The 27,842-nt window shown below is 40.1% G+C and overlaps 2 protein-coding genes across 6 annotated transcripts; one reads left to right on the top strand and one right to left on the bottom strand.

Moving 5' to 3' along the window:
• Nucleotides 1–8,834: 8,834 nt before the first annotated feature.
• On the top strand, nt 8,835–16,407 carry msh6 (mutS homolog 6 (E. coli)). 2 transcript variants are annotated; one of them, XM_058651250.1, is made up of 10 exons: nt 8,835–9,248; nt 10,306–10,511; nt 10,608–10,789; nt 10,978–13,555; nt 14,094–14,377; nt 14,503–14,620; nt 14,719–14,808; nt 14,911–15,065; nt 15,926–16,125; nt 16,231–16,407. In XM_058651250.1, exons 1-10 carry the CDS (start codon nt 8,974–8,976, stop codon nt 16,310–16,312), a joined length of 4,170 nt encoding a protein of 1,389 aa, XP_058507233.1. In that variant the 5' UTR covers nt 8,835–8,973; the 3' UTR covers nt 16,313–16,407. The 2 variants fall into 2 exon arrangements, with proteins under 2 accessions (XP_058507233.1, XP_058507234.1); XM_058651251.1 differs by having other exon boundaries at nt 10,309–10,511.
• On the bottom strand, nt 16,385–26,316 carry fbxo11a (F-box protein 11a). 4 transcript variants are annotated; one of them, XM_058651254.1, is made up of 22 exons: nt 25,993–26,314; nt 24,153–24,277; nt 23,950–24,031; nt 23,411–23,552; nt 23,019–23,148; nt 22,386–22,469; nt 22,156–22,288; nt 21,945–22,051; nt 21,751–21,862; nt 21,557–21,663; nt 21,222–21,359; nt 20,745–20,962; nt 20,446–20,626; nt 20,225–20,347; nt 19,961–20,046; nt 19,731–19,807; nt 19,473–19,616; nt 19,210–19,320; nt 18,964–19,071; nt 18,765–18,873; nt 18,577–18,675; nt 16,385–18,032 (listed from the first exon to the last, which is right to left on the bottom strand). In XM_058651254.1, exons 1-22 carry the CDS (start codon nt 26,084–26,086, stop codon nt 17,903–17,905), a joined length of 2,640 nt encoding a protein of 879 aa, XP_058507237.1. In that variant the 5' UTR covers nt 26,087–26,314; the 3' UTR covers nt 16,385–17,902. The 4 variants fall into 4 exon arrangements, 3 of the variants coding, with proteins under 3 accessions (XP_058507237.1, XP_058507236.1, XP_058507235.1); XM_058651253.1 differs by having other exon boundaries at nt 23,411–23,555; XR_009242238.1 differs by having other exon boundaries at nt 17,892–18,032; nt 18,823–18,873; nt 23,411–23,555; nt 25,993–26,315.
• Nucleotides 26,317–27,842: the final 1,526 nt, after the last annotated feature.

The following is a 27,842-nucleotide window of genomic DNA, read 5'->3' on the forward strand; positions in this document are numbered from 1 at the left end:
TATAAAGTACCTAAAGTATCTTACCAGAAAAGTCACTTTTTTATAATATTACTTAAGTAAATGTCTAAAAGTATATGACATTTATTGTACTAAAGTATCAAAATTCATTTTCTGATATAAAACATAAGATTTAGAAGTAAAAGTATTAAAAATAGTGAGGAGTTAGGATTGAGCCATGATAGCTCATGCTAGTAAGCGCTAGTGCTAACTAGCACTAGCTAGTGGTAGTTCGAGTTGTCATTCAACTTTTCAAGGCTGTGGGTTAAATTCCTGGCTCTGCTAGTCTATATGTGTCCTTGAGCAAGACACTTAACAACATATTGCAGCGTGTGAATGGGTATGAAAGATATGTGAATGGCAAAACTATAGTTTAAAGCAGCTCATCAAGACTAGAGACGCGCTACCTAAATACAGACCATTACCAACTCTTCTTCTTCTGATTTTATTTGGTAGTAACGAGTAACAAAGATAGTTAGAGGGAATGTAGTGGAGTGGAAGTAGAAGTTTCTTGAAATACAAATAGCAAGATCAAGCTGTTTGGCATATATAACAGGCTTTCTTTTTATCGAAGTTTTGAACTAAATGAATTGCAAACTACACGACTCACCAGCTAGAAATAAATATTCACAGACTTGCAGATTGTTTTCCTTATTAATGCTTTATTTAGTGGTCTGCCAAGTGTTAATACTGTGATAATAATGGTATAATTTATGAGCCCTTTATAAAAGGTGTCGCTGAGCGTGATACCACAGTTAGGTTAACAATGGTAACCATGGTCAGACTATGTAAAGTAACACTGTAAAACTGTGATACCTGCAGTCCCAATACTCGCTTGTTTATCTCAACAGCAGCGGTTTATTATAATATTCCCCAGAGAAGAAAGAACAAAATGTTTCTTTCATTTTTGCATTATAGGAAATGCTCTTTCTTTGATTGTGGTCACAGATGGTTTACCATTTAATTTCAATTGTTTTATCATGTCAGTATATCACTGTTAGTTAAGTCTCCCTTTAGCCTACATATTTCTCTCAGGTCCTTTTTCCACCACAACACACACACACACACACACACACACTGCTGCTGAGTGGGTAATGGGTTGATCAGGATGTTAGTCATAAAGGGGAAACCTGTAATTGCATTCATTATTGAAATGAGTCTGATCCCAGCAAATTATGCAGAAAAACAACATACATTATCTCACTGCACAAGAGTTGAAAGGAGCCTGTGCGGAGGAAATGTCTGTACTCATCTGTAATTTTCTGTTTAGCGAGACGTCTGCTTTCTACTGTTAGCGATGACATAAAACAGTCCCGTGTTGTTGCTGGAGGAATTAACACCCACCTAGAATGACTGCAGTTTCCCCTCCACTCATGCGGGACTGCTTTTGATCACTCATGTTATTGTTTTGCAGAAATATCGGCATGCTGCCAGTCTTGCCAGTCTGATTCTGTTTAATACATCACACACATTTTTTCTGCAACGTGGTCAATTCAGGCCCAAAATCCCCAAAAGAGTTCTATGATTTTAGACAGTTGTGACGAGAAATGATAAACAATAACAACAACAACACCGCCTTCTTGTGTCTTTTCTTTGTTTTCCTCATTCTCGGCACGCAAACAACCCATCATGTCACACTGTTACAGTGCAAACAGCACGAGATTATTCCTCAGGGAGACATGACGGCAGTTAAACCTTCGGCAGCAAACTGAAGTGTTTCCTCTGGGTCCAGCTGTCAGAGGCATGTGCCTCGATTTCTTCACTGCAGCACAAACCTCTGATTCCCTGCCATCTATCTGCTCACACTATGTCTCTGCACCTCCCTCTCTCTGCATCCTCACTGTAGCAGAATATGAATATGAACTCTACAAATGCAAAACTCTGCTACAAATAGGAGAGAAGAGGGTGAACTTTGACACTTCAGCTGAATAAACACTGGTAAAAAAAAGAATTTAGAATTTATTTTTACGGAAAGACCTCAAATTCCAATTTAATTTGGACGACAAGCTGTTGAAAAATCAGGTTTTCTTAAAACCTAATCAGATTAAACAGTGATAAATGATAAAACTCCTTTGGGTGTAAACGGTTAAAATGGCAGTAGACACGTGTACAATGATCCCCATGAGAACAGTGAATCATGTACATTTGTCACTGTGGGGTTTTAAAGGATTGAATGTTTTGCACTGCTGCAAAACCAGATAAGAAATACTGACTTATGGGATGGAATGAAGGCAAGAATGTGCATTTTCAACTGAAGAAAAAGCAGATTGTACATATATATATATATATATATATGTATGTATATATATACATATATAGATATATATATGTATATATATATATATATATATATATACACACACATGTACCAAATGTAAATTCATCGCCACCAAAAACAGTCCTATGTTCTCTTGTTTACCATGACTACAGTTGTTCAAGGTTGTTGTTGACTATTCAAACTCAGTTGGGCAGCATTTTCAAACCAAAACATTTTCTGCAGGAAGTAAGCAGCAAGTGATGACAAATTTGAAGCATAATGCACGAAAAGTGCATTTAAAAAAATAATAAAATAACTAGTAATAAGAATATTTTGTTCATACCTGTCCTTCACACACCTATTTATTAGAAATAAATGTGTTTGTCATCTCAGCTGCAACTCAGAGTGCATAAAATCAAAAAGGTGCACGGTATTAGCATGTGTTTCTCTTTGAAATATGATAAACACATGTGTCATATACGACCCACAAACGTCTCAAAGTGCCTTTAACAGAACACGCATTAGAACTTTAACACTTTAATCACAAATAAAGCAGCAAATACATTTTCATTGCGCTCGTCAAAATTCATGAAAATGTACTTTAGTCAGAATTTAGCTGACAGCTATCAAGGTTTATCAAGGCTGCAAACCGATGATGTAAAAAGTCTTAGAATAGGGACAGACTTTAACTGTGACTCTACAGGATTAATATGTCCACACAGTATAAATTGATACATTTAAATAAATGGGGGCGATAATGGGGTTAATTGCTTCAGTTGCTTTAATAGCCTCGGGCTCTGAACTCTTTATAGTCATACCTTAACTAGGGGCAGTTACACATTTATTAGGATTGCTTTCAACCCGGGAACCTCTTCACACACCTGCCTTTCATATAACAAGTGGTCACTGCACTATAATCTATTCAGGATGGACAAGGGAACGTCTGCTGATTTTGCTGCTGGTGCTCTAATTTTATCTAAAGACACCATAAGCCACTAAAATCAAACGTCACAGTCAAATCTACACGTGTAAGGCTGAGAAGTGTGAGTGATGAGGCAATTACATCATAACACCTGCTCAAAAAAAAGGTCCCTCACTGTGGGAGGAGGGACCGGAAATGAAGGGTTAGTAGATAAGAGAAACTCAGCCGTTCTGCTAATGAAGTGCAATACGATCTCTTCCACAGATTAGGAAACAGCAGCATTTACTATCGCAGGAATTCCTCAGTGTCAGCCCCGCTCCACGGCAGTTCACAGCCGGTAAAGACGAATCGCAATCAAACTGGAGCTGAGAAGGAAACCTTTTAGTGACTCAGATCGAGATTTTTTTCATTATATTTGGCTAAATAAATCAGTTCAGATCCTGAACAATACAATCACACTTATTATAAACCATGCATATAGGTAGAGTGCTTCACAAATGTATTAGACTACCTGTCATAAAAATGAGAAAATCTTTTGTTTAAAAGCCAGCAAGTTTGTTTTTTAACAAAAAAACAGCAAGGCCATCACAATATCACAGGACACCACACACCCACTCAATCATCCGTTCCAACCCCTACCTTCACAGAAGGAGATTTAAAAGTATGAAATGCAATAAAGCCCGCTTCAGCAGAAGCCTAATACCTTCAGCCATCTCCACTTTAAACAAAAACATGTATGTTATATGTGTTTCTTTTATGTCTGATATTTTCATGTCCTGTATGTTTTTTTCTGCCTTGACTTTGCAAAGTCATGTACATGTAGATGTACAGAAACTGTGGAAAGCGGACAATAAACTAAACTAACTAACTAACTAAAACTAAAAATGTTATTGTTTGGCAAATAGTAAGCCGACTCACTGGGCTTCTTCTCTGAGAAGTGCAGGAATGCAAGTAAATAACTATAATTTGATATCTTAATCAAGAAATAATAATGTGCTTTATTATTTTTTTCCACTGTTTTGAAGTTGAAAATTCATGGATAACAATAATAATTCTATTTTAGCCTTAGAACTATCATTTCGATTTCGAAGTGCTCCTACATACTGGTGTATTAACCATTAAAGAAACATAAAAAAAATGTGTTTGATAGTTAATTTAGGACAGCTAGGTCGTGGTCTAATACATTTGTTCAGCACTGTTTGCACAAATAACTATTGAAATAGTCCTTTGAAGGATTTGCAGTTAGAATGCAGCTACCAAAGCAGTTCTGAAACTGAAAATTAATTTCTTGGAAACTGAGTTGACTTTAAAATATGTGGAAGGTTAAATTGCTTTTGAATTTCAAACTAGTTTGTGTGTGTGTGTGTGTGTGTGTGTGTGTGTGTGTGTGTGTGTGTGTGTGTGTGCGTGCGCAGTCAAGGTGATCTTAAATTCCAGTCATGATGGAAGTTGTTTGTCCTTCATGGTCAAATTCTGGATATTTTCCCCTGGTGTGAATGTGAGCTATAATCTTGTTTCCACAGACTCTGCTACAAAATCCACTAAGTATAGACAAATGTGCTTTTATTGCACCAAAGAGAGAGCCATAGTGTACATTGTAATGTAATTCTCCATCTCTCTTCTCTCCCATTCCCCCCCCCCCTTTTTTGGTCCACACAAATACTTTTCCATTACCTCTGGTTGGGAGAATGAAACTGAGAGATACTGCAGTTGGTGTTAAATTTGCTGACAGGCAGCAGCACTATCTGACTATCAGCGCTGGCCCCCCTCTGCTCTCGGGGGAAAGATGTGACTGAAAGAATGATGTGACTGAATCTCACACGTTTATGGTATTTCGGGAGAGGCTCAGTAACAGGAGAGAGAGGCGAGAAACGGACAGGGAGAATAAAATGCTTCGCTGTTCACAGGAGGAGGCAAACTGGCACAAGTGATTTACATTAGGACCTTTAATTGCTGTCGTCTTGGGCAGAACTGACTGTAAAAATGAACCTGTGTGATTGTGAAAAATGTTGTGTAAAGTGAAAGCAACAACAGAGGGAGAGCCTGTGTTTTTCTGGTCACCCTATTAAGCAGCACAGCAGTGGAATAGACGATGGGAGGAAGGAGGGAGGGAATGAGGGTAGGAAGAGGGGGAGGCCTGAGTTGTGTTTTCATGTTTTTGTGGCTCTGTGCAGCCCCAGCAGTGCACATGGAACCAGTCTCTCCATGAGCCTGATGTGCTCCCTTAATTATGCTAATAGACAAACCGTTGAGGCTGCACTGCACAAGGAGAAAGGAGGAAAAAAAGACACCCTGGGGGTACAAGTGAAAATAATCACAATAAATAATAATAACACCAGGTGATGGTGATGATGCAGAAAGAGGCTCTGTCCTCTTCTCTTCAACTTTGTTGCATCTGCTTCGCTCCACACGCTTGATGTGTGCGAAGACGGTTGTTGAAGTCCAGAATATGATGTGATTATGTAACTGTTTTAAGGAATTCTCCCACATCTTTCCCCACATCAAAGATGCTGGTGCAATAAAAACTCAGGGACTAATGGGATTCAAAAAAAAATGCCAGGAGAGAAATCCTGCAATCCTGCCGTTCCTTCAGCTGCATTGTTTTCAGAAACAAAAGCGGTACATGACAGCATTTGTAAAATGGTATATCTTAACCCTTAAACACACGAGACACATTTCTGTGTTTTTGGCTTTCATGCATATTGTTAAAAATGTATGTATTTTTTATTTTTTTTAGTCGAAACAACGTTCACTGAAACACTCACACTAACACACCTACACACAAAAATGTGCTCATTAAAACCCCATTCAAATCACTATTTTTGACAAAAACGAAAAAAAACCAATAAATATAAACATCTGCTAATCTTTCACATATAGTGCATATTGCTGCAGTAATCAAACCAAAAATAATCCAATTTGCATGAAGAATATTGAAAATAATATATAAAATCAAGGTGCATCGTAACAAATGTATGGAAAAGAACTGATGTTGGTTTAAAACTATTTACTAGACAAAAGAGCTTCGTTATTGGGCAGATCATTACAATCATTACAGCTTATTTAATATGCTGCTGAGGAGTTCCCATTCAAATCAGTCATTAATGAGCATTCACAGTGTGACTTTTATTCTGCACTTCTCAAGAAGAAGAACCTTGTGCTGCAGCCGCAATTCATGGTTCAAAATGTAAATGTGCTGCGTGTATTTATTTATTTTTAATCTTGCCTGACCAGATGACGACGGCCTTGCACAATCAGGGAGGGAAAGAGAGCTTTATATTATTCTCCAAGGCTGCACCTTATATTTCTTGCCAATGTGACACAGCACTTGACACGCACACATCAAAAGAGCTCCGGGGGGAACAAAAAAAAGGCTGTTATTCCTTTTTAAAAGGACTTTTGAGCTTGGAATATATAGATACATGATGCACTTGGTGGAGTTTAAATAGAAAACACCTCACATCAGCCTTGTCAGTGCGACTGCAGGGCAACACTTTGGACACTACAGATGTAAAGAAAAACATGCACTTCAGTTTTCACCTCAGTTATTTATTCATGTTAATGTCAGTGATAAATACATAGATTATTTTTTTGTTTGTAAATATTGATATTATCCCCTCTTATTTTACAGTTTAAAGACATATATTATCTCTAATCTTTCTACTACGACGGCTGATGCTCTTCCTGTTTTCACCCAAGACAATTAATGTGATACAGTATAGAAAGAAGCACAGGTGTTTACACAAGTGTTTACAGTCAAACCTTTTGACGCAGGGCTCAGTTTTTGATCTTTCAAAAAATCTGTGTTCTGACTGAAAATGGATAAGTGAAAGTTTGAGCAAACAAACATGGAGGAAAGTATGTTTCATTCTGTACATACAAATGATTTCTTAGTGTAACAAGACCAGGGTCTTTCCCTGTTTCTGTCCCTTTCTCTCTGCATGTGGTGGACTTTTCTCCAAACACTGGCAGTCAGACTGTTAGCAGACATCGTCTTTGTTTCTAAATGTGTTGCTGGTGGGTTTTTGAAGTGAGAAGAGGGACTCTCTTTATTCACGTTGCACTCATGTGCTCCTCCTATCCTAGAAGCAACATTAAGAATTTTTCAAAGTTTAACATTTTAGAGAGGTGCAGTAGTGGCACCATCAGGACCGTTGGCTCCTCTTTGATGAACTGTGGAATGAGGACTGGTCCTCTGGGTGCCACATTCAGTTCATTCATGCATGGGAAGCTGCTGTATTCCATTGGAAGGATAAAAGTAACGATGGCTGAATTCCATATAGCTGCTTTAATTTCAGGATCCCGGTATTTTTATTATGCTGACTCACACTGGCATGACCTCATGGCTATACTAGAATAAAACTGAGTCATCATTAATGTTATTTCTGTGTTTTTCTTCCAAAGATAATTGAAGGTGCCTGGAGGGGAAAAGAAGCCTATTTATGTCAGGAAATGTTTACCTTTTTTGTTTTTTGTTCCTTTTTTACGTGTAATTATCTGCCTGCTTTTCAGGAGTCTATGTCCTGGGGACCTATTGCAAGTTACTATGAGGAAATTAATTTTTTGTTGTACTCCACAGTAAACTGCATTCATCATTAAAAAAGTCTATCTTTTAACTGCTTTAGGCTATAGTGCATTATCCATATTGTCTGTCTGATATACACATGCCCTTTGGATTTATAGGAATACATGATAACTAATGTATTTACGCACTGAATATTTATTTTAAAAAGCCACACACTAAGTCATATGCAGGTTGATGATTTTTTACTGTTTAAAAATATATATGGTTAACATTTTTTTAGTATTTAGCAGTAATATTTACACTATGATTTTAGCAGTAATGAATAATATGCTGTATGCATTTATTTTATGTTTGGAAGTTGCAGGCACACTTCTATATTTCATCTCAAGACTGCCTCTGAAACAAGGGCTGTGCAATTCAACTCTGATATGCTTGAATGCTTGTGTTCTGCTAATGTCTGCACTACACAAAATGGCCACACATTAATGTTTCCTAGGTCATGTTCACTAAAAGACAGCATGTGGCTCAGTTGTGTGTCAATAACTAGCAAAGGAATATTCCAGAGATATTTTAGAAAATTCATGTGTTGCCAGAGGTGATTTTTTTTTTTGCCTGTGCTACTCATAGGTTTCCGGCATTGTACTGCACTCTGCTGGTAGCATTGAGTAGTGCAGGTTATAGACTTTGCATGATGCTCCATAAACAAGCTGTGCAACATTAATCAGCACACAGAGAGGGCACTCATTTCCTGCACCACCAGTTTTGCTCTATATTATTAATACTTCTAATCACATAGAGTAAAGTTTAAAAAAATAACACATAAATAACACACCACCCTAATTAAACATTCAGTTTAGTTTTTTTTTTAGAATGTATCAGTTTTGTCCTGTTTGACCCTTTACTGTACTCTATCTATCTATCTATCTATCTATCTATCTATCTATCTATCTATCTATCTATGAATCTATCTATCCATCCATCCATCCATCTATCTATATGTGTATCTAACTGTCTCAATAAAGTTGGGAAAAACCCGGAAATAATCTAAGCGCCAAAACAGATCAGGGCGGAAGTCACGTTGGCCCTATATTGGGACCATGTGACGTCTCCACTCGCCTGTCATTGGCGGAGGCTCGTGCGTCTCTTTCCCGCGAGTGAGACGCTCTCGAGCCGTGGTGAAGCCGTGTGCTTGTTGATGCGAGGAGACACACGCTATTGCTAGTTTATTCTGTTTAAATATAACGACAGACAGCTGCTTTTTGAGTCGCAATCATGGCGAAACAAAGCTCTATTTTCAGCTTTTTCTCCAAGTCTCCGCCACCGGTCTCCAAGCCGAAGCCGAGTCCTTCTCCGGCCGAGGCAGACCTGCCTTCCTCGGTGGAGAAGTCCAACTCTTCTCCGAAAGAGGAAGCGAAACAGACACAGCAACAATTAAAGCAGCAAAAACCGACCAAGAGTAACAAAGTCAAATCAAAAACGGACTGCAAGTCCGCAAAAGGAGGGTTTAAGAAACTGTTTGGTGACATGGCCGCTACAACCAAAGAAAGGTGGGTGATAATGTGGAGGAGTGGCGTGGAGACGTTTGGCACTGGCCAACAGTTCTTCAGTTATACATTGATTTAAAATCAACTACATATGTCTATGCAGTTAGTGAATCATAGGATAGATAGCCTAGCGGCTTTGATAATTCGGTTTTATTAATCATTTGTTTATTGGTGTAAGGTAACGGTTACTTAAACATGGACAGTGAATGTCACATTTTGCTACTAATTTCTTTGACTCCCACCTAATCCATACTAGTAACCTTTTACTAAAAATGGTAATAACACATGACATGAAAATAATTTCAGGTCATATAAACTCAAAAACTATTAAAAAAAATAAAGCAAAGCCAGTAAATAAATGGAAAGAAGGAACTACTGTGTGCTCCAGCTTGTTGCCTCGAAAGTGAACTTTCATCTTTATTTGGTATAGAATTGATGAAATCCAAAAAAAATCTGTTTATTTCATGTTCATTTTGTGCGTTTAATTGTAGCCTGACATAGGAATAAAAATATCAAGTACCCTAATGAAAACTGCACACTGTACTGTTATCAATGCTAATCCATCTAATTTAACAGTGTGGAATTAAAGGGATATATTATTTAACACTGTATGGGCTCTTTTAATATATTATAGCAACCAAGGGTGTCAAACTAAAATGACCTAGGAGCCAGTGAGCTTCTAGTGTGGAAAAAATGGAATACATTAGCAGCACTATTTAGTGACAGTTAAGATGATGTTGGTATGTCTTGAATTAAGATAGAAACACATGCATCAAGTTCATTTTATTACATTAAATTTATGTATCAATGTTCAAAATACATCTCTGTAAGAGGAAAGCTGCATTGTAACAGACTTGGCTGCTAGCTCATTTCCACATGTACTCCTCACGCTTGGTCATATGACAAGTGAAATTACAGTGCATGTGTTAGGGCTGTTTAATTGTTTAATTAACGTAAGAAAATTGACATAATTAAACATGAATATAATGTCTCTTCAGCGCAGTACTAACCTGTTGCAGTCTGCCCTCTTTGTTTTGTAACTAATTTTCTTTCTGTCCAGCAGCTCCACGCTCCCATTCAGTGCTGGCGCCCTAGTGTGGGCAAAACTGGAGGGACACCCCTGGTGGCCATGCATGGTGGTGCCCCAACCTCTGACTGGACAGCAGATGAGGGGTCGTGGTCGAGCCCAACGCATACACGTCCATTTCTTTGATGAACCTCCAACAAGAGGATGGGTTAGCACTAAATATATCAGAGAATATCTAGGTTTGTAACAATTGCTTTTACTGTAAAAACAAAAGCGCTGAACTTTGAGTTAATTATATTGTACTATCATACTTAGTTCACATTCTGTTTTTTCAGGCTCTGACAGCAGTGATGCTAAAACCGGAGGGGTGTTCTTTAGCAGCAAGCCTGTGATACGGCATGCAATGGAACTTGCTGATGGGGTCATGTTTGACAGTCCTGAGAAAAGATTAAAGATGCCCCTCTGTACAGATGCATCAGATGAGGAGGAGGAGGAGGAGGAGGATGAAGAAATGGAGGTGACATTCTTTTTACATTTTTGTTAGCATTTTGATAAAGTAAATCTTAAAAAGCTTGCATTTTAACTAAAATATTTTATGACGTATGATTAAAATACTAATACATATGTCACTACTGGGGGGGTTGTATCCAGGTATGTCAACAACACTCATGTAAGTTTTTTTTTTTTGTTTTTTTGCTTTGTCAGCTTGACAAGTCAGGTGTAACTGATGAAGAGATCAGTGATGACGATGACGAGAAACCTGTGGAAGTGAAACCATCTAAAGTCAGTCGCCGCTCATCCCGTGCTTCAACAGAAAAGAGCAACCAGGCTAAGCGCCGTCGCATTGTTGTTGCCTCAGACAGTGACGACTCGGGTGAGGAATTCAAACCACAACATGCTGCGTCAAGTAGCGAAGATGAAGAGGAGGAAGGAACTGTGAGTAGTGAGGCGGAGGAAGAGGAGAGCACACAGGAGTCAGAAGCTGAAAGCCCCATCAAGCCTTTGAAGCGCAAACGTCCTGCAGAAAAGTCTCCTAATGTAAAATCCAAAGCATCCACAACCCCATCTGTCTCTGCACCTAAACAAGCTCCAGCAGCTCCAGCACCTCTTGCAGCTGACACAAAGTCACGTTTGTCAGCCTTCTCTGCACCTGACAGCTTTGAGAGCCAGGCAAATGGTTCAGGCACCAGTGGAGCCGCAACCGTTTGGGACCATGACAAACTGGAGTGGTTGCACGATGGGAGGAGAAAAGACAGTCGAAGGCGGCGACAATCGGAGGATGACTATGATCCTACCACCCTGTATGTGCCTGAAGACTTTCTAAACAGAGTCACGCCTGGCATGCGTCGGTGGTGGCAGCTGAAATCCGATATGTTTGATACAGTGATCTTCTACAAGGTGGGGAAGTTTTATGAGCTCTACCATATGGATGCTGTGGTTGGAGTCAACGAGCTGGGACTGACATTCATGAAGGGGACCTGGGCACACTCGGGCTTCCCAGAGATTGGCTTTGGGCGCTTCTCGGATGTACTGGTCCAGAAAGGATATAAGGTTGCTCGAGTGGAGCAGACGGAAACCCCAGATATGATGGAAGCCCGCTGTAAGTCCATGGCTAAGCCCACAAAATTTGACCGCGTGGTGAAAAGAGAGGTCTGTCGCATTATCACACGTGGCACTCAGACCTACAGTGTTTTGGACGGTGCTCCTTCAGAGAGTCAGAGCAAGTTCCTCCTGAGTTTTAAGGAGAAGGCAGAAGAGGAAAGCTCTGGTCATTGCCGCACTTATGGAGTCTGCTTTGTGGACACCTCAGTGGGTTATTTTCATGTAGGTCAGTTCCCAGATGATCGTCACTGCTCACGTCTGCGCACCCTGATAGCACACTTTTCCCCAGTGGAGGTGCTCTTTGAGAAGGGAAACCCATCTGTTGAAACACGTAAAATACTCAAGGCCTCGCTGTCCTCTGCCCTGCAGGAAGGACTTAATGCAGGAACGCAATTCTGGGATGCCCAGAAGACTCTAAAAACCTTCTCGGAGGAAGATTATTTCAAAGATAGCAAGGAAATGGAGACTGGGAACAATGTTCTTCCTCCTCTTCTAAAGAAGATGACGTCTGAGAGTGATTCCCTGTGCCTTACTCCTAAGGAAGGTTATGAACTGGCACTTTCAGCACTGGGTGGATGTGTGTTTTACCTGAAGAAATGTCTGGTAGACCTTGAGCTGCTCTCCATGGCTAACTTTGAAGAATATGTCCCAGTTGATGTTGAGATGGAGAGAGCTGCTGGACCTGCCAGTTTCTTCTCCCAGACTTCTCAGCGAATGGTCCTTGATGGGGTGACTTTAGCAAACTTGGAAATCTTTCAGAATGGTTCAGGAGGCACAGAGGGGACACTTATGGAGCGTTTGGACACATGCTCCACCCCTTTTGGAAAGAGGTTGTTGAAGCAGTGGCTCTGTGCTCCTCTATGTAATCCCACATCCATAAAGGATCGACTGGATGCAGTTGAGGACCTGATGGGAGCTCAGGCTCAGGCTACAGAGGTGTCAGACCTGCTGAAGAAACTCCCGGATTTGGAGCGTCTCCTGAGTAAAATCCACAGCATTGGCACCCCGAAGGGTCAGGACCACCCTGACAGCAGAGCGGTTCTCTATGAGGAGGTCACTTACAGCAAGCGCAAGATAGCTGATTTCCTCTCTGCACTGGAAGGTTTCAAAACTATGCGGGATATTATTTCTATTCTTGCTCCACTTTCAGCTGAATTTTGTTCCACGCTGCTCCGTCAAGTTGTGACTGTTAAAAGTGAAAAAGATGGCCTCTTTCCTGACCTCTCTGCTGAGCTCAAGCGCTGGGACACATCTTTTGACCATCAGAAAGCCCGCACTACTGGTGTCATTACCCCAAAGACTGGCTTTGATCCTGAGTTCGACCAGGCTCTGGCTGAGATCAAGGACTGTGAAAGAGAGTTGCAGGAATACCTGGACAGACAGAAGAAGAGGCTCGGCTGTAAAAACATGTCCTACTGGGGAACAGGACGAAACCGCTACCAGATGGAGGTGCCAGATAGCATCTCGGAGAGAAATATTCCAGAAGAGTACGAGGTGAAATCAACAAAGAAGGGCTGGAAGCGCTACGTAACACGGGAAACTGAACGGCTGTTCTCAGAGCTGCAGGGATTTGAGGAGAAGAGAGACGCTGCCCTGAAAGACTGCATGAGGAGGCTCTTCTACAACTTTGACAGAAACTACAGAGAGTGGCAGACTAGTGTGGAGTGCATGGCAGTGCTGGGTAATTATACTTTAGTTACTCTGAATCAGAATTTTATTTTCAATATTAGTCAAAGTAATTTGCCAAGTATTTTTTTTTTTTTTTAATGACCCCAGCACAAAGTCATTTTAATTATTTTCTTTTTTTTTGTTCTGTAATAGAGACACACTGGTATTGCAGGTGTCTGCTCTGAATACATTTCCTGCAGACGTTATCAATATACACAATCTCTCTGTAACGTCTATGTGCAGGGAAGTTGCAACAGTCTGAGTGCTTGATATGTTTTTTTGTAGAACAATTAACTGTTCCATTTCAAACAATAGTTAGGATTGACTGTTATGGAGACAGCAGTGATGTTTGTTTTAGGCAGAAATGTACCTCTGTTTTTGTTTGTTTCACTACGCCATCCCTTGGCCTAATGTTTTGTTTTGTTTTATTCATTCAATTAAGTTATGACAGCTGAGCTGCAAAAATGTTCCATAAAATACTGAGATTATAATTTTCCTGAGTTTTTAAAGCACATTCAGCGACTAATTTGCCTTTATTTTTTCTACCACAGATGTATTGCTGGCCTTGTCCCGCTACAGTCAGGGTGGGGACGGACCAATGGGGAGGCCACAGGTGGTGCTTCCCGGCGCTGATGACCGCAAAGCTCCCTTCATTGACCTTGTTGGATCCCGCCATCCCTGTGTCACCAAGACCTTCTTTGGGGATGACTTCATCCCCAATGACATCTGCATTGGCTGTCCTGGTAGTGGTGAAACTGAAGAGGAGAAAAGTGGCGCCTTGTGTGTTCTTGTCACAGGGCCTAACATGGGTGGAAAGTCCACTCTCATGAGACAGGTGGGTCATTTATGGACATGCATAGATGTACATAGAAAAACTAATGGGTAAATGGTGGGCTCGGGAGATCTATTTGGTGTCTCTGTTGTCCCATATTCAAATGCCCCACTGCTCTTTGTGTGCAGTGTGGACTTGTGATCATCCTAGCTCAGCTGGGTTGCCATGTTCCTGCTGAGAGCCTGCGCTTCACGCCAGTTGACAGAGTCTTCACCCGCCTGGGAGCCTCAGATAACATTATGGCCGGTAACACCTTAGAACACCTTAGATAACCAATATATATTGTGTTGTAAAATGATGTTCATTAGGTTTACAAGTTCTTCTGTGGGCTCCATTTTCTGTAGGGGAAAGTACTTTCTTTGTGGAGCTAAGCGAGACTGCCAGCATCCTGCACCATGCCACCAACCACTCACTTGTGCTCCTGGATGAATTAGGTAAGTGAAGTTGTTGTTGCACATGTTCCTGGGTAGTTTCTTCAGTTTTCTACTACAGCGGTTTGTTTGGAGTGTCATTTTTTGCCTGTGAATTGTTTGCAGGAAGGGGCACAGCAACATATGATGGCACAGCGATCGCCAGTGCTGTTGTGAAGGAGCTTGCTGAGAAGATCTGCTGTCGTACCCTGTTCTCGACACATTACCACTCCCTGGTGGAGGACTACACCAACAACCCTGCTGTGCGGTTGGGCCATATGGTGAGTAGGGTTGGGAATCTTTGCCTCACAATACGATTACGATTCAGGGGCCACTATTCGATGCGCTTTCAATCAGTGTTTTGAAAGTCTTTATCTTACTCTGTGATCACTCACCACTTACCCACAGCAATTTTTTGTGCATTTATAATGAGAAACAAGAGTTTAATTCATTCCCATTATTATTTATTAAACTAAATAACGTGTGAACTGGAGAGTTACAGCTGCATTGTAAACAGGTAACATGTTTTATCACAATTTACATGTTTAAGACAAAATGTAAACTGGATCATGCTTTTACTTATTTTTTTACTTAAAATGTTTAACAGCTCAGCGTCATTAGCAATGTCATGGGTGATAAAGGCCATTTCTCAATATCCATACTTGTGTGTACTTGCACAAATATCCCCATAAAGTGTCCGGGTGACGGCGTGCTGCGTTTCGGAGTTCCACCTTTTCGTACCATCTATTTTGCGTCATTTAACATTTAAATAATCAGAATTTGGACATTTGCTCTTGAGCCTGATTTGTGTGTTCACTACTGGTGTAGACAGGATGGGTTAAATGCCGAGCTCACATTCACTATCACTAATGGATTTGTGTGCAAATAAAACTAATTCGAGCATCTGCCTGCTGGTATTTGATGATTATGGTTAAAGACGTATCAGAACTGACAACCACTTACCATTCCAGTATAGGAGATTGTGGTTTTCTAATGGCCTATTTGTGTTCTGAAAAGTGTGGGAATAATGGGGACAATTCTTTCACAAAAAGAAGCATAAAGTAGTAATTTGTCTGTATAAGTGATCTCAAATCATGTGCAGGGTTCTGGTATTAAGTGTTACATCACTGTTTTGTCCCAGGCTTGCATGGTAGAGAATGAATGCGAGGACCCGAGTCAAGAAACCATCACATTCCTCTACAAGTTTATCACCGGCTCTTGTCCTAAGAGCTATGGCTTCAACGCCGCTCGACTTGCCAGCCTGCCAGAGGTGGTCATCCAATCAGGACACAGGAAGGCCAGAGAGTTTGAGAAGAGCACCATCAGCCTCCGGCTATTTAAGTATGTATCTGTTGCTTTGTGCCGAGACTGCAGTTAATATTCATAGCAGGAATTTATAACTGGTATTAACTAACAACGACGTTGTTGTCTGTTCTGCTCTTGCAGGAAGCTCTGCCAGTTTGCTGAAGACGCCACACAGGGCAACACACACTTTATTTCACTTGTTCAGGTGCTCAACAACCTGTAATTTCAAAAATATGATTTGTTCTTGCTGAATTTGTTTTGTCAGCTCTTGGGTGGAAAAAAAAATACACTACTGTAACGATCTAATAAAGTTTATTTTTTAAAAAAAGACAATGTTTCATCTAGGAAATCCCTTTTAATGCACACTAGCGCCTACATAATGGTTATTGAATACTTCACAATATATTAAGTCTAGATGTTATGATACATGCATACATTTCAATCTGTATGAGAACCCACAATCACCAATACACATGAATGGGGGGGTGAAACCATATAGCGCTGTATATAGGTACTTGTCTCAGCTTCAGTAGAGTAAAAACTGTAAGTTCTCCAGCAACATTGACAAATGAGGGGATAAATGTAAATATCTGTACTTTCACAAGACTTAGTCTCAGCCTTAATCATATAATGTCTCAAATATGTGTAATAATGACTAAGTAGCAGCATATGTGCATGTCTGTTGACTCGAATACAGGGAAAAAAATTGCCTGTAGATTTCGAAATCTACTGAGCTGAAATCAGTGACGACTAATCAATGTAACACCGAGGGTACAAACCAACAGATCATCATGTAATACATAAAAACCTTTGACAAAACCAGCAGTTACAGTTTAATCCAATAAAAAGTGTATTGTAATTACAAAATGACATCCATAAATTGTGATACAACTGCAGCCTTTTCTCCTCGTTGCATTCTCACACCTTATGGTAACTTGTATTGCATGAGAAATGGAACATATGCATACATTAACGTAAAAAAAACAACTGTTCAGTCCCTAACGAGTCTTGTGAAAGCACAATTCAGCATCTATTTCACTGTATTGCAAATGTGAGTCAACGTTGCTGGAGAAAAAAAATGTTTATAGTGTTTTTCTCTCTTTTCTCCGATCTCTTTCATAGAAAGAAGTTAGATACTGCGACATGAGTAATTACAGCAATTCTAGGGTATAATAAACAAAAAATTAAACACATTTAATAAAATAAAGACATTCAAGTACAGTAAGATCTTTGCATGAAAAATACAAAACTACACAAAAAAGCATTAAAATCAAATTTCAACAGTTGTGTGGGGGTGGATGGGGGGGCAAAAGGAGGTGAAGTGCTAGATCATTTTTCCCGTACGTATCGCACGGGCACGTCGGATGCCCAGTGATGGAAGCATTTTTGTATTTTGGGCCTTTGCCTCTTCATGAGAAAGTTGTGCCTCTTCTGACTGTCTGTTGGCGATGGGGCTGTACATTACTGCAGTATCTCATTCCTCCACTTCTCATCGGTTTCACTTGACTGAACCAACACACCCACAAACCCTGAGCCAGCTGCTCTTTTGCTCTGTCCCAACTTTTTCTTATTTTTTGAAAAATAACTGATGGAAAAAAAAAATGTGAGGCATCCACGACCAGACTTTCCGCTCTTTTTTTTGTCTAAAAGTCTTCTTTTAGCATATTCATGTTGAAGTCTTAAAATGTTATGCCACTGTATATGCTCTGGGAAAAAAGTGAATCTGTAGTTTGGATTTCCTCCTCCACGGCACAACTTAAAGTGTCTTTATGTCCATTCCCGCTGGAGCACAAAAGGAACTCAGCTCTTCTGCTCAGTTGTGCTGCAGTGTATTGGACTCTATAGGAGGAGCTGAGTCATACAGTGTGTCTGTGTCGTGAGTTGGCTCTCCGGCTAGCGTGCATGGATTAGACAGCGTCCCTGCACCACAGTCACAGAAGAATCTGCAGGTGGAGAGGGAGGAGAAATAATGACAAGTTAAACTACAGACACAATATACTGGATAGGAGACATTAAATTAAGTTTTAGGGACTTCTGAAAACAAAAATATATAAACTTGCATAAATCAGTAATGCTAATACCAAAGAAAGTCTTACTTAGTTCAATATAAGACAGGTTTTTATTTAGATGTTGATTGTGCATTGTTTTATAACCATGTTAATGTCTTTAAAAAGGTTTTACAATCATTACAGAAGTTTTATCCGCTGTAATATTCCTTGTTATCTGTCAGGCCAACATTGTGGCAGCCAATCAAATTGAAGTTTTTTTTAGTGATTACAGTTTGACACAGACAAGAACTGAGATTCTCTGTTCTGTCTCGAGAGTAGGAGTGTGTGCATTGCAATTAATTTTGTGATGCACATGAGAACATTACAATTGTTTGTTACTGCCTGATTTCCTCGCTGTATCCATTATGGTTATTAATGTTTTGATGAGCTGTTGTCGTGTACTCGTGCAAGAAAGACGTTATGGTTCATTAGGACTGACCTATCGTGTCTGATGAACTCCACATCGTGTCCTTGGTGGCACTTCTTGATGCAGTTCACACAGATGGCGTTGCGGTCGGTTGTGTTACAGGTGTGACACCTGTGCGAAACCCAGAGAGAGTTTGATTGTTAGTGATCACAAAACAGACTTAACTGCTGAGGATCTTCCAATCACTTTGACCACGTTACCTGTAAAAATCGTGCATTGGGTAGCTGGTGTAACTTGAAATCTTGTACAGACACTGACCTCTGCTCACAGCCTTTTCAATGGCATCTTGATTGTTCATTATTTTATTATCTAAAAGAAAAACAAAAGCACAGATAATACAGTCAGTTACATTTGGATCAGACTGTTTTGTTTTGCCAAGAGAAATTGCTGTGACAGTACCTTTCATTGTAACATTGACACCAGATGCGAGAAACAATCCCCCAAAGCGATTGTTGAAGATCTGATTGCCCTCTAGAGTCGCTGTGGCATGGTTGGTGATTTCAATACCTGGCAAACAAACAGATTTTTTTTCACAGTGAGCTCAGTTGGCACTGATATAAGTGAAGTAATGTTTAAAAAGCCGTAATGAGAGAAAAACAATATTCCATATAACAGATAACGGCATGTGCACACGGTTTTACCCACCTGCAGCAAAACCATCAAATATCCTGTTTTTTCGTAGGACGGGATGACTGTTGGTGCTAATGAGGACTCCTGCTTGGGCATTTCTGAAGATGTCATTTTCTTCTAACAACCCTGAAGACATCCATAAGACAGTCAATTACAAAAACCAAGCATGCAAATTAACTATAAAAAGTGTCCAACTGAAACTATGCAAACTTAGTCTAAAAAGATTTTTTTGTTATAAGGCATAATAATAATAACTGAACCATTAATATAAAGGTTACCTCTTCCACCATTGAATATACAGATTCCACCATCTCTGCCGTCATGGATCTTGTTTCTCCTCAGAGTGGGGTTGCTGTCCGTCTTGATCCACACTCCCGCCATAGCATTGTCAAAGATCTCGTTGTCCTCGATGAAGCCTAAGCCTGAAAAACGTTCAGCGTTCAGGTTTGGTCATTGGGGCAATGGGGAAGAATGCTGCCGTCACGCTCAAACAGTTCGTGAGCAACAGCCAAATCAGCCCCCAATCAGCCTCTCACCTGAGTTGTAAACCAAAATGCCTCCATTCTGGCCTCCCCAGATCTTGTTCCTCCTGATCTTAGGATTGCTGCCAGTCCTGTCAAAAAAACAAAACAAAACAGCACACTGCTTCAATAATACTTAATACTTTTCCTTTCCTAAATAGGTCCTGAGTGTGAATGTACAAGCCTATTTATCTGTTGTAAACACATGCAAACCTAAGTCAGTATTGTAATCATTTTATACGCACCTAATTTGAACTCCAGAATACATATGATTGTAGATGTCATTGTCTTCCAGCACACCATGGCCATTGTCATAGAAGTAGACCCCAACCTGTTTAAACGACAGAAAACGTTATCTCATTTATCCATGCATTTTATGCTTATGTTATTATACGACATTTACCGACATTACACATACACATCCCATATTAGCAGCTGACACTACAACTCTGATTCTTGACTTTCACTTAATCCTCGCCATTACGCTTGTAAAAGCCCTGTCATCTTACCTGCTTCCCGCTGTGTATCCTGTTCCTCCTCAGTACTGGCGTGCTGCCTGTCGTCACCCACACTCCTGCCAGTGTGTTGCTGTACACCTCGTTCTCTTCAATGACGCCTTGTCCTTTTTCATGCTGCACCACACAAAACAGCCCATACATTACGCGCTGTTTTTAGAACAATTGTTTCAGACCTAAATGCTTTAAAAATATACACATATATGTATATTTACCACGTATATCCCGCCATGCTGGCCGTCGTGGATCTTGTTGTGTCTGACAATGGGGCAGCTGTTTGTTCTGATCTGGATTCCTGCTAGGGCATTACCGTAGATGTCGTTTCCTTCAATGAGGCCTCGGCCATCGCCAAAAATATACACACCACCTTGATTGCCATTAAAAATAGCATTTCCCCTGTTTGGACAAAACAAGACATTTTTAAAAAAAGGACATAATACAACGCTGCATGGACCAATGATCATATTTAAATTATACTTTCAATTTAATACTCTGAAAGCCACACCACACTGACCTTATTGTGGGGTCACTGTTCGATGTGATCCACACACCAGCAAAGTTATTTGCATAGATCTTGTTTTCAATGAACTGGCCCCGGCCTTTTTCATGCACGTAGATGCCTCCTGTCTGACCGTGATGAATCTCACAACGAACCACAGTCGGATTGGCGTACGCCTTCACCTCGAATCCAGCTATACGGTTCCTATGAATGTTGCAGCTCTCAAAGTAACCCTGGGGAAATGGACAGAATATATTCAAATGATATTGTCTCTCCAACTGAAATACTCCAGTAAATGATGGAGAACCTTTACACTTTATATTTCCAAATAGTAGATATGCAGCAAACACATAAGAGCACTAAACAACCACAGTACCACAGAGACACCACAACTAAAAGTGCTCATGTATTCAAGAAAAAAAGACTTCAGTTGTCAGCAATCAGTCCAACAGCTTTAATTTGTAAAACAAACACCAATGAGATACATCTTACCATGCCGTGGTCAAATGTGAAAACACCCACGTCTCTGCCGTGGTGGATGTGATTCCGTCTGATGATGGGATTTCCGTGGTTTTTCACCCAGATCCCAGCCAGAGCGTTGTTTGAAATCTCATTGTCTTCATATATTCCCTTAAAGGATCAAGTTGAAGGTTTTGTTTTATTAAAACACAATTACGTCAACTTCACATAAGATGAAAAATCCCTGCTACTCCTACTTAATTAACTAATGTAAAGTGAAGCAAAAGAACTGTGCTGTGATATGGATTCGGTCACCTGCCTTGTTGTATTAATAGAATGCACAATATAGATGAAAGGCTGCGGGTTACCTGTGCATGGTCAGTGATGTACAGACCAACATTTTCACAGTCGCTGATGTTGCAGTGCTTGATTGTGGGACAAGCACCCTGGCCACTAACACACACAGCTGACCCCACTGAAAGAAGCAGGATAGAGATGTATTACTACATAAATATCCACATCCAAATATTCCCACACAGACTTGGATTAAAAGATCAACTACCTGTGCACGTGCTGCGTATGATGCAGTGATCGATGATGGGGCTGCAGTTGACCGTAATCTCCAAGCAGTGGTGTGCATTGTGGTGTTGGGCGGATTTATCATCGGGGTTGAACTGCAGTGCACACAAAAACTGTTTAGAACAACGATGACACAACGAGCAAACGCGTGGTATGAACGTTTAATAGTCATCTCACCCTAATGGTCATGTATCCAACATAAGCATCTTCTGAGCCTTCCATGAATACAAACGTGGAGTCTCTGGTGTTTTCAATGATGACCTTCTCTGCTACTTTTCCAGGAGCTGCACCATGAGAAGAGAAATTAAACAGAAACAACACTTAACATACGTAGTACATGTAACTGCCTTCATGACGCATGATGCAAGACACACACATACACACATACCAGCTCCAATCATTGTGATTGGTGACTCGATGTAGATCCATTCATCTGTGTAAATACCAGAGTGGACGAATATCAGGCCGTCAAAGTGAGGCTCCTGACCTCCACCGAGAGCATCCTCAATGGTGTCATAGTACTGGAGACAACATCACAAATCAGGGGAATGACAGGAGCATTTAAGAGGGGGAAGAAAAATCAGACTTAAAAGAAGATATTTTAATCATTTAACTTACAAACATGTTATCTCTCCCTTTGTATCTGGCAGGATTACTGTAGAAGTGTTCTGCAAAGCCTGGTTTAACGTGTGCTCCCTTGTACTGTAAAAATGAAATGAACAACACAATTATTCAGACACACACTAAAGAAACAAATGATTTACAATGACGTAATGAAGACTCCAAAAACATGGCACCACTAATGCAAGTCTCAACAAGATGGCGGAAGAATTTGAAACCAAAAAAATGTAAAACATATTTCATCAAGAGAAATCAATCCGAAAAGGTCAAATTATTGTAAAAGAATACAATTAAAACACAGTTCTCTTCTACACTCTGCTTACTGAATATCACCATCATGGCCTGTGGTTTTGCCCTCTCACATGACATTAGGTGTCTGTACAGTGGGTAAAGTGGGCTTTAATGTTGCACAGATGGAAACAACAAATGCAATGCCCCATTTTCTACTACAAAGAGTAATGCTCTGCTCCAACAGCTGTCCCATTGTGGGCATTAGCTTCATGAGAGAATGATGACAAAAGTCTTACTTTTAAGGTGAAATGTGATAAGGATAGAGGAACAGAGGAAAAACGCATGAAGCACATTCATATAATCAGCAGTGAGTCATTAAGGCCACAAGAGGATCCATACCAGCTGCTGAAAACTTTCCTTCCAAGGGTTTGGCTGCTCGTAGTCTTCTGGGTTTATCTGATAGAACTTCCCTGCCTCAGGGTGCATCATGGGCCGTGTGTATTCAAAGACTTCCATGTACAGCCTCTTCCTGAAACATAAAGACACAAAGATGGTTAATACCATCCAAACCACGCTGTTTGTAAATTCAAATCTGGTGATCCACACAAACAAATACACATTGAAGGCATCAACCCATAAAAAGCTGAACAAGAAGCTATAGACTGTATAAGTGACTGTTGGTGGGTTGTGCAATGTATTCATAGTAATATTTATGTGACCCAAAACTAAAACAAAGTGACACAGGATAGTGATCAAGAGAAAATACTTATATATTTTTCAACATGTCTCACCAAAGTATGGGGTCATTGGCCAGTTCACTGAAGCGTTTGCACACACATGCAGCCCGGCATAAGTCTTGCTCCAACAGGTACGAGAAGATCTTTAACACCACCTCATCTGGTAGCTTCTCCTGCAAATACTGCTCTGCTGGAGCTGCTGGGAGGAGGGTGAGATTTTGAATTTAAAACAAATAATAATCAACATGTCATGCAATGGCCACAGCACCACCCATGACTTAAAATGCTACAAATAAAACAGCTATAATTTCCACTTTTTGAAGCTTGTTTAGCTGCTTCATGACTTTTCCAAAATGTTTTTTTTTTTGTGACCACACAAGGGCAACATGATACTGAGTGATGCATTAACTGGCCTCTACTAGCAAACATGATATGACTAACAATACATATAATTATGCTCTGATTATGGATTAAAGGAAAAAAGTTAAAGCTGCTTTTCAGACATACGGACGTTCAGTATGTGAGAATGCACGTTACTTTTGCCAACCAGTCCTCTTCTCAAATGTTTGAAAAATTAGAGAATATAAATTTACCGGGTAAATCTGGACACTTCCCTGAAACTCTGGGACGCTTAGGTCGGTGTCCAAAATTGTCTGTGGTCGAAGTGGAAGCACCCTGTAGATCAAAAAGAAGTCAGTGGTTGGATTAAAGTATTGATAAGATTGATAAGTGCCTCTTCACAAAACATTTCTTCACTCTTTTTTTAAGAAGGTCAGTATGAGTCAATAAAATGTACCTCCATGTTCGTCTTTGTCGGACACACTGTTCTCTTGGGAAGAGACTTTCTTCTAAGTTGGTAGGGACTATTCTGAGCTCCTGGACCGGATTCTTCTGCAACCATATCTGCAGGAACGTCCTCATCTAGAATGGGACAAAAGATTTTTTTTTAAAAATGAACAAACGCAATACTACTAATTAACGAATACAAAATACTGTATCTTATACAAGTGAAGGAGATACAAGAGACATGGTCAAAATGTAGTGTTTCCAATGCATATTAAGAATTTCAGTCTTTACTCAATACCAATCACCAGGTAAAACAGTATAATCTTTGGTTTTATAATCTAGGTTTTATGCATATCATATTCATAAAATTTCAGCTTCAAAAAACATAAATCTGTCAGAATTAAGCAAAAAAAAAAGAAAAACAGATTAACAAAGACAATTGCTTTAGCAGTATTCATCACATAAGGCACACAGAAAACAGTTAAGTTCATTGGCTGATCCTTGTGCTATGGATTGATTACAGATCCTATCAAGAGAGGATTCAATCAACAGTCAAAACAAAACAACCATAGCATCAACCCTGAAGTAAATCAGAAATCTATTTATAAACCCATTCACAATGACGTGATGAGTTGATGCTACCCTGAATGGAAGATGCAAACTCTTGTGTGCTTGTTGCTCTGGTTGCAAAGATGACTCTCCCAGCTACTGGGCCAGCAACCACTACAAACACTGTACATGTAACAAAGCTAATTAATTAAAATTATCTCAGAAAAAAATCTAATTCATGTTCTCCTGCCTTGATCAACATAAACAGATTTACTGAACAGCATGTATACCATACATTATTAGTTATTTTGATAACTATCACCATAAAAATACACTTGGTCTATGATGTAAACATTTCACACTGATAAATGAGTGCATGTATCTAGGTCATGTCTAAACAATTTCATTGATAAAGTAAGAATAACATAAAAGAACATTTATCATAATGAACAGAAATTAATTTCCTGTCAGACTGTTTTAATTGGATGAGCAGGAGTTAACCCACTGCTGTTTGTCATTCAGCTAATGCTGTGAGATCCAATATCACAACATGCTACTGGAGCACCTGACGACGCTCAAACACATTCACCTGTAACGTTACCGATCACTGTTGCCCAGGTGTCTCACACCAACGTCCAGCAATGGCGATTAAACATAGAGCATCTTTAGCTAATGTTTACTTTGAAAATAATGTAGCGAAATTCGTTTACGACACACCGTCTGTGTTTATACATCGTTCATGGAAATAAAACCTCAAACTCAGTGTAATAGTCCGTTGCTACATTATTATGAACAGTTATAACGCAACATTTTTAATAACGCCAGGACGCAGGTAGCTAGCAATAAATGCTAATAATAACAGCTAACTAGTACAGGCTCCGTCCATGTAGCATGCTAAGACAACAGGCAAAGCCACTTCGTCTATCACTATCTGCGTTGGTCTCTCGTGAACCAAGCAACCCATAACCTAATTAGTGTCAGTCACACCACAGGCGTAAAATTAGCTGACAAAATGCACCGTTTATCGTCGATATGAGACCAGACAAGTAAAAGAAAAACAGACTCTCCTAAAAGAATTGACCAAAACAAAGCGCGGCCTCAATGCTAGATTAAAACGTAAGCCTCGGTGTTTCCTGGCTGCCTGACTATCCACTGTTTAGTCACAAATATCCGCGCTGCTCAACTGTACACGCCTACATATGACCACAAACAACACATGAATCTATTTAATAATTGCAAACACAATTAAACTCGGAAGCGAACTGTTAGAAAAGCCAAAGGGTTCAGCGAGATCACGTCACCTCTTTCCTGGTGGTTCCTCTCCGGCTGCACCGGGCGCGGCCTCGACACTCGCCTAGGTCTTCTGCTAACGTTGCTTGCTCTGACGGAGTTCATTTGGGGTGTTGTTAATCTTGAAAGAAATGCTAAAGCCTTCACAGCAGAAGAGGCGACACCGAGCACATTGTTTATGTCTTTTTTGTTGTCATTTTACGATCTGCCATGTTTAGCCGCGGCTCCAGTAAAACGTACGCGGTGTGTTGTTCCCGTTCCCCTGCGCTGGTGTTACGTCTAGTCCCGTTCTACAGTAGCAGGAGGAGCCATTACAGAGAGGCACAGTCCGTCAGTCAGGCCTCAGTCACATCACATCACATGGGAGGACCTCTCGCCCGTCACGTCGTTCTCCTCATACACGGCGGTCTATTCAACAACAGTAACTGTTTTTAACGCAATCAAAGAATAACGTACAGTGACTTTAGAGTGTAACACTCAAAAGTGGAGGTCAAGGATCAAGGAAATCTGACATTATCCTAATGATCACACCAAAATATCCAACATTACACAACAGCATATGGGATAAGTCTAACTGATTATGGATTAAGGTTGGGGATAAGGCTTTGGTAATGGTTTTTAAACACATGGATGTCAATGGAGTGTTCTTATAAGGATAGTGCATGTGTTTGTTGCCCCTTTTCTGGCATACACTGACCTTGGTTCTCATGGAGACAAAAACCTGGTCTGAATTAGGCAGATCCTCATTTCTGGGGAACTGATTACAATTAGGGCTAATCTTAGAATTGTGGTTAGGTTAAGGTAAGGGTTAGGCATTAACTGGTTAAGGTTAATGTTAAGGATAATGCTTTGTGTAGGCTGTTAAAATACATGGAAGTTAATGCAGTCTAAGAGTAGCTCCTCAAATTTGTGTGTGGTGCCCTCCATTGTGTTTGGGTCAAATAGAGGGTTTTCACTTCACATGCTCTTGAACTCAGTATTTTGAGGAGATTTATAATAAGCCACTTTTCACTCATATTTAGAGGAGCTTGTGGAGGTATGTGCTTAGGATGCCTGCTACATACAGACATGGAGGAGGTTTGTATTCAATGCTTTCTGCCATTAAGCCTTTGCATGTGGTTTACATTGTGAAATTTTTTATCGCAAAACTATTGTTTAATCCCAAACTATTATTTTAAAGTGAACCATTTTTGTTGGTTAAGCTGAATCAAAATGTGACAGCCCCCTGTAACTCTGAGCCTGGCTCACCCCGCGTGTCCCTTATTAATAATAACATTAATATCTTGTGATGATACAGTGCTGAAAAAGGCTTAACTAGAGTGGTTTAAAATTCTTGTTGCATGATTTACAGTGGTAGACCAATAGATCTGTTGAAATGTTAAACGTGATTTGTCTCTTCTGTCCCCAGTCCCCAACAGGTCACAGTCCATTGCAGGGCCACACAGAAACAGACAACCATTCACTCTCACATTTGCACCTACACTCAATTGTCCATTAATTGTCAATTATCGAGTGTCTGATTAATAATCTCTGCATGTTTTTGGACTGTGGGAGGAAGCGGGACAACCCCCATGACCTTGCATGACCCAGAATACAAAATACCAATGTTGTGTCCTGATCCAAATGTAAAATGGAATCCATAAGTGAGTGGACATTGAAACAGTTGGACAGGTAAATACTATTTTTTTTTTTTAAATTTCAACTTATTATGTGGATCATTGATTAATCATCGCATGATTAATCATGTAATCAATGGGTAATTACTCTGATGTGTGATTGTGATTAGTCTGTTTGTGTTGATATCATCATTATAAAGGGAATGCATGAGATAACAAATCAACAAGTCGATCTCATTAAACAA

The sequence above is a fragment of the Solea solea genome, chromosome 15, assembly GCF_958295425.1.
Source record: "Solea solea chromosome 15, fSolSol10.1, whole genome shotgun sequence".
NCBI lineage: Eukaryota > Metazoa > Chordata > Actinopteri > Pleuronectiformes > Soleidae > Solea > Solea solea.

Excerpts from the sequence above, each read along its gene's own strand:
- msh6 (XM_058651250.1), top strand. The coding sequence starts at position 8,974 with ATGGCGAAACAAAGCTCTATTTTCAGCTTTTTCTCCAAGTCTCCGCCA. Across the intron at positions 14,621-14,718 it reads CTCAGATAACATTATGGCCG|GGGAAAGTACTTTCTTTGTG; the intron begins GTAACACCTTAG and ends CATTTTCTGTAG. Across the intron at positions 14,809-14,910 it reads TGTGCTCCTGGATGAATTAG|GAAGGGGCACAGCAACATAT; the intron begins GTAAGTGAAGTT and ends AATTGTTTGCAG.
- fbxo11a (XM_058651252.1), bottom strand. The coding sequence starts at position 26,086 with ATGAACTCCGTCAGAGCAAGCAACGTTAGCAGAAGACCTAGGCGAGTG. Across the intron at positions 24,278-25,992 it reads GAGGAACCACCAGGAAAGAG|ATGAGGACGTTCCTGCAGAT; the intron begins GTGACGTGATCT and ends GTCCCATTCTAG. Across the intron at positions 23,556-23,949 it reads GAAGTGTCCAGATTTACCCG|CAGCTCCAGCAGAGCAGTAT; the intron begins GTAAATTTATAT and ends CCCTCCTCCCAG.